General features: G+C 37.1%; 1 protein-coding gene and 1 long non-coding RNA gene across 9 annotated transcripts in view; one reads left to right on the forward strand and one right to left on the reverse strand.

Moving 5' to 3' along the window:
- The window catches only part of LOC105493206 (coiled-coil domain containing 148), a 285,928-nt gene that overhangs the window by 49,576 nt on the left and 224,179 nt on the right, over positions 1-12,173 (reverse strand). For 7 of the 8 annotated variants that reach the window (XR_011609794.1, XM_071072806.1, XM_071072801.1 and 4 more), the window contains one exon: positions 10,216-10,334. Coding sequence is in view for 7 of the 8 variants with exons in the window: in XM_071072806.1 (XP_070928907.1) it covers positions 10,216-10,334 (119 nt within the window). In the remaining variant the exon portion in view is untranslated. Of the gene's footprint in view, positions 1-2,611; positions 6,523-10,215; positions 10,335-12,173 lie in introns of those variants that run through there. The other variant, XM_071072804.1, reaches the window with a different exon arrangement.
- The window catches only part of LOC139357124 (uncharacterized), a 67,748-nt gene that overhangs the window by 48,106 nt on the left and 7,469 nt on the right, over positions 1-12,173 (forward strand). The window lies entirely within an intron of this gene.

The raw sequence follows: 12,173 nt of genomic DNA on the forward strand, positions 1-12,173 counted from the left end.
AGGACATAGGCATGGGCAAAGACTTCATGACTACAACACCAAAAGCAATGGCAACAAAACCAAAATTGACAAATGGGATCTAATTAAAATAAAGAGTTTCTGCACAGCAAAAGAAACTATCATCGGAGTGAACAGGCAACCTACAGAATGGGAGAAAATTTTTGCAATCTCTCCATCTGACAAAGGGCTAATATCCAGAATCTACAAGGAACTTAAACAAATTTACAAGAAAAAAACAAGCCCATCAAAAAGTGGGCAAAGGATATGAACAGACACTTCTCAAAAGAAGACATTTATGTGGCCAACAAACATATGAAAAAACGTTCATCATCTCTGGTCATTAGAGAAATGCAAATCAAAACCACAACGAGATACCGTCTCTTGCCAGTTAGAATGGCAATCATTAAAAAGTCAGGAAACAACAGATGCTGGAGAGGACATGGAGAAATAGGAATGCTTTTACACTGTTGGTGGGAGTGTAAATTAGTTCAACCATTGTGGAAGACAGTGTGGCAATTCCTCAAGGATCTAGAATCAGAAATACCATTTGACCCAGCAATTCCATTACTAGGTATATACCCAATACCCAGGATTATAAATCATTCTGCTATAAAGACACATGCACATGTATGTTTATTGTGGCACTGTTCACAATAGCAAAGACTTGGAACCAACCCAAATGTCCATCAGTGACAGACTGGATAAAGAAAATGTGGCACATAAACACCATGGAATACTATGCAGCCATAAAAAAGGATGAGTTCATGTCCTTTGCAGGGACATGGATGAAGCTGGAAACCATCATTCTCAGCAAACTAACACAGGTACAGAAAACCAAACACTACATGTTCTCACTCATAAGTAGTAGTTGAACAATGAGAACACATGGACACAGGGAAGGGAACATCACACACCGGGGACTGTTGCAGGGTGGGAGGCTAGAGGAGGGATAGCATTAGGAGAAATACCTAATGTGGATGATGGGTTGATGGGTGCAGCAAACTACCATGGCACGTGTATACCTATATAACCAACCTGTACATTCTGCACATGTATCCCAGAACTTAAAGTATAATAATAAAAAAAAGAAAGAAAACAACCTAATGCTCCAACAAAAACTTTCAAATATCTGTAGCACTAGTTCTGTACCAAAATAAGAGTCTGTGTTACTGAAGAGGAGAATTTGAGATAATTTATTCTCAAAAAGATCATAGCACCTAGATGTTCTATTTGGAATTACAGCATCTGTGGTCAATTCATTGACACATACATATGACACAAAAATAATGGTGGGCATAAAGGGATGTAATAACGCTCATTTATACTTTAAAAAACATATTCTAAAGCATTTCTGATTTTTGTCTGGCCTCTACCAGACACATACTTGCTGACATTCCATTTAATGACCCGAACAAGTAAATGCAACAGACAGATCAACTTAGCGTACAATGAAAATCCAGTATCTCTTTAAATGAACAAGATTTCCAAAATCAAAAATCAAAGTTGTAAACAACAAAGTAAAAGCAGCCTAAACTACTCAGCAAACGACATGCTTCAATTGCTTGTGGTTTGGAAGGAACCACATATGTAGAGTCAACTTGATGTACAGTCATCAGGAGCTAAATCATCATCCAAGACCTCTTGAATGACCCTCAGCTGTGCCATCTCTGCCCATCTGGTGTTCCATTTGCCCACGGGCACAAGCTTGCTTGCTCATTTTCACATCAAAATGGCTATATATTGCTTTGTCCTTGAATTTCTTATCCTCTCTGTCAATCATGCTTGCTTAGCTAAGCTCCATTCGAGAGCTACTGCAATCATATCCAAATAATCTGTGTATCCATGTCCCAATTTATGAACACACACACACATCTCCCACAATTTGTTTTGTTACACTGAGGAGCAGGTCATAAGTACTATTATTATTATTACTGTTGGCCACCAATGAGGTTTCTTTCCATCTTTTAAGTTACTGCTAATTTGCAAAACATTTCTAATATACATATAAAATACAAAACAGTCCTATTAAGAACTGTATTTGTTTAATGGTTCACAGTGATCTTTGGACTATATCATTTGGCACATCCACTTGGAATGGGGATTTGGTTGTCAGAGACTTAATGAACAAGAGCAATCCTACTAATTTTGAGAAATCTCATGCTGAGAAGCAAAAACATGACAAATGTTTGTAAAAATTTCTGATTAAGTCACTTTACTAAACATACTCTTTAAAGATCTCAAATATTAGACTGTGAACCCACTTTAAATTTCCTTAGCGCCTTTCAATACAACATGTTGAAATTTGCACATTGTTAAGAAAAGACATGGAAAATAGAGAGAAACATCTGGCTTTGTCACTTAGAAAACACAGTAACTGTCAATTCCCCGATGCTGGCAAGCACCTCAAAACACACACTAGATTTGCAAGGCCAATTTAGTGTTAGAAAGGCAGCTGGCTCTAGTCTCTTCCTTCCCAAATGGTCATTGACATCTTAAACTTCAAATGTTTACTGTTTTACAACACAGGAAAATGCTGTTATTTGGGAAAAAATAACCTAAAATTAGTGTTTTTTGTTTGTTTGTTTTTTACTGTGGAAAGCAATGTTTTCTCCACTAAACACACACACACACACACACATACATACACATAACTGGGTTGTTAGAAAAATAACATGCAAAATTTTTACTTGAAGAGGTTTTCTAGAATTGATAAACTGTTCTATGAATGTAAGTTTCACCTATATGACCTCTCTGAGCTCAGTGAGGGTACTGTCTGGGAAAAGTAAAATTATGGGCATTTCTGCAAAAAGTGGAATGGTCTCAAAAACCCAGTAGATGACTTTGGGCCCACACTTCAGAAAGTGTAGAGAGAACTCTAGCACAATGGTTCTTAAATTTTGCTGCACTTTAGAATTCCCTAAGAATTTCCCAAAAATGTGGGGATCAGAATTTTCCCCAGAGATATGAATTTAGTTGGTCTGGGGTCTGGCCTGGGCATCAGGACTTTCAAAAGCTCCCCAAGTGATTCTAATGTAGCAAAGAATGGAATAACAGCTGCTCTAGTATTACATGAGCATTGACTGATAAAGTTCTTAGAACCTGTAGCATCCATTTGTTGGTTGTAGGCAACTTCAGTTTTTTTGGTCATGCAATGGTATCTAGAGGAACTCCTTAGCTAAGTAAATCTGCTTTTAGAAATCTTTAAAATTATCTTCTGGAGTATATTGTTAAAACATTTTTGAAACATTAAAATTAGCACAAAGGAGGTAAAATGAGAAAAGCAAGCTATTTATTAAATTACAAGAAACAGCAATGGAGATAAGTAAATGAAAGGCCACAATTATAATTATCCTTATTAAAGCAATAATTGGCAAATACAGAGGAAGAAGACTGTTATGTTAACTACAAGAGAGCTGAACTTCAGAAAAGTTAAAGATTGAACATTGTAATAAGCATCTTCAAAATGTCATAATGTAGAGGGGAGAAAGGCCCCTGTGCTTGGAAGAACAGTCTAATTTCTGCTTGCTTGCTCTGCAACAGTCACTGATAATAGAAAGCAGTGATGCTAAGGATATACAGTGAATGAGATATGACCCTTACATATCCTAGCTTTCTACTCCTCCCTGTGTGTAGACTCTTTCGCTACCCAACATAAAGAATACTCAGTAAAGAAAGTTTCTGGGAACAGGGTAAGTGTTTAAAATCACCTGAAAACAAAATAAACATATACATTAAAGAATCACTGCAGCTGTAGAGAACTCTACACTGCAGTGACCAGGGCACCAGTATTGGTCCCAACAAGGTTAGTTAGGAAGCGCAGTCAGTGCCCTGCTGAAAAGAAAGAACAACCACTGTATGCGAAAGAGAGACAGTTTAGCTTTCAGCCGTGGTGGGGTGGGGGGAGGGGGAGAAGACTTTGGAGGACTAAGTGGCAACGTTTTGGGATGGCCAGAAAGGAACCACGAGCATAGAGTTACAGAAACGAAATAATACAAAGAATAAACATTGTGGTAAAAAAAAAAAAAAAAAAGACAAAGATACGTTCTTATGTCTATTTTGAAGACTGTCATTTGTTACCCAAAAAAACTAAAGGTATCTTCCACTTAATACTCATATTTTGATTAGTATTTTAACTTTTACACATTTTGCTATACAGTTTGCTCACCAATTTGAAGCCCATCGCAAGACAATCAATGAAACTGAAACTTAGCTGTGGCAAGCACCCCAATATCCATCAATTTATTGTTGTGACATCAAAAATGAAATGAAAACTACTAGAAATTAGGTAATAAAAACACATATTTCAAACCTTGTAGAATATGGCCAAAATAAACAGGAAAAAAAAAACTATAGCCAAATGAATTGGTTAGGAAATAAAATACACTGAAAACAAAATAACTAAAGCTTTCAACCCAAGAGGCCAGAAAAAGCACAATAATATTCAGGGTTTCATTCTTTGTCTTCCTTCAGACTCCATCCCTGATGACATGAGTCACCAACTCTAACTCATGTAAATACTTCACACACATCTGTCAGCTTTTGTAGCACTTCTGCTTCCCACTGTCACTTCCTTAGTTCAGAGACTTTTTCTCAAAGAGCTTACTGAAGGAAACTTATAATTGGCTTCTTGGTCACCAGTTTCTACCTATTTCAAAAATAATTTCTGTCCTCACCAGAAAAAAAAAAAAAAAAAGATGAACTTTTCTAAAGGATCTAGTAGAAGTCTAGAACTGTAGAGCTATTTGGAAGCATGTCCCCAGGCTGGAGATTAAATTTGGTATATGTGTCAGCTCTCCTTAATAAAATTTCAACACAAAAAAATCAACAACATTTCTAAGTGAAATTTGACATAAGAATAGCTAAGATATTTTTGAAAAGAATGAGTGAACACTTGTTCTACTAGATAGCAAAACAGAATAATTAAAACAGCATGCTATCAATGTAGAACTATAAACATAGATCAGTTTTTAATCTAATCAAGAGTCCATATGGATATAAAAGTATAATTAGAAATTTAATATATAACAAAGGTGGCACGTTAAATCAGTGGGTAAAGATGAATCATTAAATAATTGGTGTTTAGATAGTTGGCTATCAATTTAGAACAATTTAGCTCATATCACTCATTAAAATAAGTTCCAGATGGCTACAGAACTACACTTTAGAAGAAATATGAATAATATATACTATTTTAAAAGAATTAGGTAGGTTTATTTGCAGAGATACCATGTATCATTTTGAAGTTTGTGCTTTACAAAACTGATCCATGACCAGAGATCCAAATGAAGTATGACATCCAGCTTTGCCTCTGCTTGTCAAGCTGTATGCTGTGATTCAGAAGGGAATCTTTTCCTAATTTGTCCACTTGTAGTAGGAGCAATATGCACTCTGCCACCAGAAGGAGGCACCTTTTCCTAACTAGCACAAAGGACTTATATGCCAGCAGCAACCTATAAATAAGTTAGTAGTAAATAGTCGATTTGTACATACATAAATGCTTTTTTTACACAAATGGTTGCTATAGACTGAATGTGTTTGCTCAAAATTCATATGTTGAGGGCCTAAACCCCAATGTGACAGTATTTGGAGATGTAGCCCTCACAGTGGGAGTCATGCCCTTATAAGAAGAGACACTCAAGTACTTGCTGATTCTCTCTTCACCATGTGAAGTCACAGCAAGATGGCCCCACTCTGCAAGCCAGGAAGAGACCCCTCACCAGAACCTGACCATGCTGGCACGTTGATCTTGGGTTTCTAGCCTTCAGAATAGTGAGAAAATAAATTTCTGTTGTTCAAGTCACCCAGTCTATGATATTTTGTCATGACAGCCCAGGCTAACTAATACAGTGGTATTATATTGTTAAATGTATTGTGATTTTTGTTGCTGTTCTTAAACTTGATTTTGTATAGGTACATACAAAATAGATAGCATGTATGTGCATGCATTTAAAAACAATAAAAGCAATGACTTTTAGAGAAGAGACTACATGAGGGTAGTGGTTAAGGGCACTTTTGCTTTAACTTTAATTTTTATAATAATGTCCTCATTTTTACATTTTACTTAGAATATTTTTAAAATATTCATTTAAAATGTACCTATATATGTACTACATAAAATCTTTAAGAACAGCAACAAAAACCACAATACTTTTTTTTTTTTTTTTGAGATGGAGTCTCGCTCTGTCATCCAGGCTGGAGTGCAATGGCATGATCTCGGCTCACTGCAACCCCAGCCTCCCGGGTTCAAGCAATTCTCCTGCCTCAGCCTCCGCCTCCTGAGTAGCTGGAATTACAGGTACCACTGCCACCAGGCCTGGCTAAAAAAGCACAATACATTTAATAATATAATAACATTGTATTAGTTAGCTTGGGCCATCATGACAAAACACCGTAGACTGAGTGACTTGAACAACAGAAATTTATTTGTTCACTATTCTGGAGGCTAGAAGCCCAAGATCTAGGTGCCAGCATGGTCAGGTTCTGGTGAGGGCTCTCTTTCTGGCTTGAAGTGTGGCCTTCTTGCTTTAATATTTTGAGAAAAAATACGTTAGTATTTCATGATGTAAAAGTCAATTGATAGGAATCACTTATATTTAATGAATACTTACTGTGTTCCAGGCAGTGAATATGTTACATTCAATGTATCATTTGATCCTTGCAACAATCTTAAGAAGTAGATACTGTTTATATCCCCAATGTACAGATGAGGAAACTGAAGCACAGAGAAGTTAAATAACTCATCCAAAGTTCACACAGCTATAAAGGATAGAGCCAGTATTCTAATGTCAACCAATTCTAGAGCCTTCCCTCTTAATCTCAATGGCACGTTGAGAAATAAAAATAGGGTATTAGGAGGTTAGTGGAAACTTGGGCAAAAACAATTTCGATAAAATGAAGAGGGCAAAAGACATATTCTAATAGATTGAGAAGGTAAATGTAATTAATAAAACAATTATATGTCTTGTTTTAATGTTGAACCACATGAAATTGCCAATACTCAACCATTTTGACCTACAAAAATGGAATTTTATGTGGTTCAACCTAATATATAATTTTATTTATTTATTTTTGAGATGGAGTCTTGCTCTGTCGCCCAGGCCGGAGTGCAGTGGTGCGATCTTGGCTCACTGCAAGCTCTGCCTCCCGGGTTCACGCCATTCTCCTGCCTCAGCCTCCCGAGTAGCTGGGACTACAGGTGCCCGCCACCATGCCCAGCTAATTTTTTTGTATTTTTTTTTTTTAGCAGAGACAGGGTTTCACCGTGTTAGCCAGGATGGTCTCTATCTCCTGACCTCATGATCCGCCTGCTTCGGCCTCCCAAAGTGCTGGGATTACAGGCGTGAGCCACTGTGCCCCACTGAATATTGTTTTCAAGAAATATAATCTTAGAATTTAAAAATAGAAAAGGGAAGTAAATGACATAAGTTTTCAAACCCTCAAGGATATGTGTGTGTGTTCTGAACACAGATCTGGAAACTGCTTCAAGCCAGCTTATTCTGATATGGAAAAAAAGTGTCCGTAGTTAAAATATCAAACACAAGGTTTATGAATTGCATTTCAGTAGTACAGAAAAATGTTTTACCCAATCAACCAAATTTCTTAGTGTTATGTAGTTATGAAAGAAGACAACTTCTGGTTACTATCAAAAGCAAAACCTATCAGTAATTTTGTATGTTGAACTCTATCTCCCTAAGTCACAAAATGAGGAATATACTTCTATAATATTATAAAAAGTTTCCTGAGAATTATATCTCTTATATATACTGATATTTTAAAGGCCTTTTTCACTGATTTTCCATTGGCAAATAAGCATTGGACTCATAATTATCTGAATCTACAGTATTTTAACATAAGAGTTGAACAAACAGATCATAGGCCCTTAAAAGTTGATTAACTCTGTCCTCAGAAGTTATCCAGTTCAGTTTTACAGAGGACAAAACAGAGCCTGTGGAGGTGGAATGACAGACTTTCCCAAGGTCATATAAAATTCAAAGAGTCAAGACTAAAACCTTGGTCTCCGGGCTCCTAGTCTTTAGTACTCTTTTTAGTATCTTATAATATGCCTATTTTTTTGTGTTACGTAATGCAGATTAATCTGATTTTCCTTTTCTTCTTTTTCAACTGAAGTTCTGAATCAGCTAATCTTGATAATTATTGGGACAGGAAGCAAAAACTGAAATGACTCTGTAATCAAAGAAGCTCCCTGACTATGAGGGGTAATTTTAGTGGAAGCCTGTCTCCTAATGCTGGAACTACATATCTGTTCTGTTTTCCCCATTCCTTATAATTTCTGTGGCTCTCTTTCATTTTGCTAGGATAGCTTTAGACTGATCAATCTGCCTTTGCCTTGCCCTTTAGTATTTAGCTGTTTGGGAATTCTTATCCACCTCCTTGTTTCTGACCCATGGCCTCTATCCACTTAGGTCTTGGTTTGTGTTTGTTAATCTGGGTTCTCATTGATGGCTTCACCTTCTAACCATTAGCCCTGGCTTTGCTATATTCTCAGTTCTCTCAGTAATAGATTATACTAAACTCTAAAATCCTGAGCTATCTGGGAAATAATGTGCATTTTGTACAGAAAATCCTTAGGAATGCTTAGCATCTATTTGAAACTCCAGATTCAATCTACAACCTCAGTGATTAGAGTTTGAGATAACAGTCACATGGGTCACAAAGGAAGCTTCCTAGATACAAATGAACCTCATTGTATCCAATGGTTATGCCTTCCAAAGTTATATGTAAGTCTGAGGGGCAATTTTCAAGATAGGTTTTATTTGTTACAGCAATTTTAGGTTCCCAGTGAAATTAAGCAGAAAGTATAGAGTTCCAGGAAATCTTTTTAGAGTGACTAAGGTAAATATATCAGGGAAGATCACTATTTAAAGGAAATTTACTGTGATTTATGATATGAAATGAGAGCTCTCTCTTCTTTATCTTTTGTGAAAATCACTAAGGAGCTAGCTAAATTAGATAACTATGCCAGTTATCAGTGTAATGCCTCACAGCTCCACCCTTCATTGTCTGCTCTTTGAAAATGGAGGTGGACCCTCTATCTGTCCCTTGCCACTGGCAAAATATTAAGCTGTGTCAGAAGAGGGTGCTTGAAGGACACTGCAGAGGAAGGGGATTTCCTTCCTGGTTCGTGTGTTTATGCCTTCTTGTTCATACTGTACAGCTGCCAGCAGCACGTGTAGGGGACACAAGTGTTGCTGTGTCCATGGAGTTCCAATGGCGCACTGATGGTCAGTCCCATCAAATTTCAAAGGTACTTCTATGGTCAGATTTCCATTGAGCCTTGCAAGCATCTCAATAATTGGCTTCCAGCTTTGGCCTGCCTGCACCCAAGTTGGGTGTTCCCTGTTTGCCTAGTGACTATTGAGCTAGCTCTGTCTTAATCCACCCGAGAACTTCACCATTCAGAGGGGTCATGACCATAGCTTCTACAGTAAGGTGTGAATCCCAACCATGGAGAGGGCTCCTCAGTTCCAAACTTGGTTCTTCCATGGGAACCCTCCTTAAGTCCAAGGGTATTCTTTAGCATGCTATTTATCTCTTTATATAGAAAGGATTTCCTGTTAGAGTTTATCATTCTTTCTCTTAAACTTTCCCTATTCAAATTACTATATGTTTTTTGTCTCCTAATCGACCCTAACTGATACAGTAACTTTGCAAAAAATAACTTAAATCTCTTATTGTACTCACATGTAAACTGAGGAGACTAGGCTACTTGATCTCAAATTACATAGTTCTAGGAAATTCCAAATTTTTTTCAGGTATTGGGCATGCCCTAAGTATGTTATAATAAACACCACACAGCACTGTATAATTATGTACTGTCTTCCCCAGCCTCTGTCACAGTAAATGGGTTTTCCTTCTTATTTGAATAATGGTTTTCTCCTTCTGGGTCAAGAGATAGTTACAGCAGCAGCCAGTATCATTTTATGCACACAGTGGGTAATCAAATACTATCAAATCCTCTGTGAGGGTTTTAACTAGGAAGCTATCTAAGGAACAAAATGAAAAACCAGAGGTTAATGTATGAATATGAGAATTTAAAATGCATTATAGATATCATTGTATTCATTTGTGAATATAAATATTGAAAGGATACATTAAGTATAGAAAAATGCTCCCTCTGATATTATTTATTCTAACTCATTGCAAAAGACTCCATTCACCACCTCCATTTCCACACAATTTTAAATTTTCTTTTACCTTTCTCTGTCTTTTAGTGACTGTTCAGCCATTAATTTCTTCAGTTCTTCTAGACGCTGAAGATCTCTCATTTCCATTTCTTGCCACTTCTGTTTTTTCATAGCCCAGTATTTTTTAATCTATTGTATAAATGTTACATAAAATTTAAATTAACAACAGATATGTAAAAATGAGGGGAAAAGCCATAACCATATCCACTGGTTCATATTACAAAATTGAATTTAAAGGGCACTTCATCTTTTTTGTTTCATAGATATGCTTATAATATATTGGCAACAGAAAAATAAATTAAAACATGAAGGTAGATGCCCTGAGAAACTGCAAGGTTTAACAATTTCTGCAATGAATGGAAATATAACTTGTGCTGAGACCTAAGGTTTAATCTATGGTTAAAATAATCAACTTTCCAGAGAACCACAATAAAAGTATGTTATTGTCTCTAAAGTATATGATCTAGCTGTTACTCAAGAATATTTTTATCTTTTTATGGTAATGCAGTCTTTAACAAATATAGCATTCAAACTATTTTTATTTTAAAAGCATTAGTTTATTTATGCTAATGGACAGCAGGATGTTGAAAGCTTTATGCTTCTGGGGAAGTGGCAGGAGATAGGTGGGAGGAAGGAGGAAAAGAGCAAATTAGCAGGGTTGTGGTATATAGTACTTCTGACTTATGTGGTAAAATAAAGGTCAGGCTTATCAAGTGCAAAAAGGTGACAGCAATGTTAATAGTAGGCCTGTTTTACTTCCCTTTTCCAGAAATGTAAGCAAAATGAGAAAACCAGAAGTAGGTATGAGCTGTTTTCAGGGAGCTGAAACCCTTATTCAGGATTTCCCAGTGGGATGAGACAATGAATGTTTATTTGACAGAGGCCCTTTCCACCACTCTGGCCTGCCATGTTGTGCCTGGGTCAAGAGACTGGCTCTTGAAGGGGAGTACCTCAATGGTACATAGTGAGTGACTGGCAGCAGGGGGTCTATTCTAGAAGCTGGGCTAGCCCTACCCCCAAGGTGGCATTTCCTCTTCTGAGACAGAGGTGAATAGGAAAATCTAAGTGGTTTCCTGACTTGCCAACATGGTCTCTGATTTCTGGGAGAATCAAAAGAAGCATCCCAAGCACCATCGCCACAAACAAAGCAACTCTGCAGCCACAAGAGCAACATCTGTTCAATGTTTAATGAATAACTAAATAAGCCCAATGTGCAGTGATATCCACTCTAGACATGACAGAGCTCTGGATTTAGAGAGAACAGAGATAAAGCTAGAAAGGCAGCAGCACCCAAGATGGAGCGTGACAGAGAGGGTGGGTGCAGGAGAGAGAGGAAACATTGATTGACAAGGAGTGTTCTAGAATCCTAACTGATAAATGCCAAGGAATTCTATTAATGACAGACACGGAAATGTTAGCAATGATTATCTCATCTCCATCTGGGAATTATAAACAAGCTTTATCTTATTCTTTTCTGCATCACCTTATTTTTGCAATGAATCATATTTCTTTTATAATCAGAAAAAAATTAAGCTACTTCAAAACAAATTTTTTTAAAAGAACATATATGAAATCAAAGAGCATTTTTCTCTGGGTTAAAACAGACCAATAATATTTCCTTACTCCCAGCATTGGCCTTGGAGAAAGTCAGTGGCTCTTTTGCAGACAATCCCTTGACGACAAGCAGAGTAACCCCGGGTTGCTGGCGTCCTCAGATTTCTGACACCACTTGATCACTTGATACACTGTCCTGTGCAGGCCCTAGACGTATGTTATACCTGGAACTTTCTGCAATCTCAAGACTAATTATTTCCATCTTTGACTCTCTGGTACCTTCAGGCATTGCTATAGTATAAGTGTGCTCTCTCTCTCTCTCCCCCTCTCGCTCGCTCTCTCTCTCGATCTAATCCTTTTCAGTGCTTTCTACTGAGCCCTGTGGAACCCCTGTGTCATCATATGTAAAACTCC

This window comes from Macaca nemestrina, chromosome 11 (assembly GCF_043159975.1).
Source record: "Macaca nemestrina isolate mMacNem1 chromosome 11, mMacNem.hap1, whole genome shotgun sequence".
NCBI classification, from domain to species: Eukaryota; Metazoa; Chordata; class Mammalia; order Primates; family Cercopithecidae; genus Macaca; species Macaca nemestrina.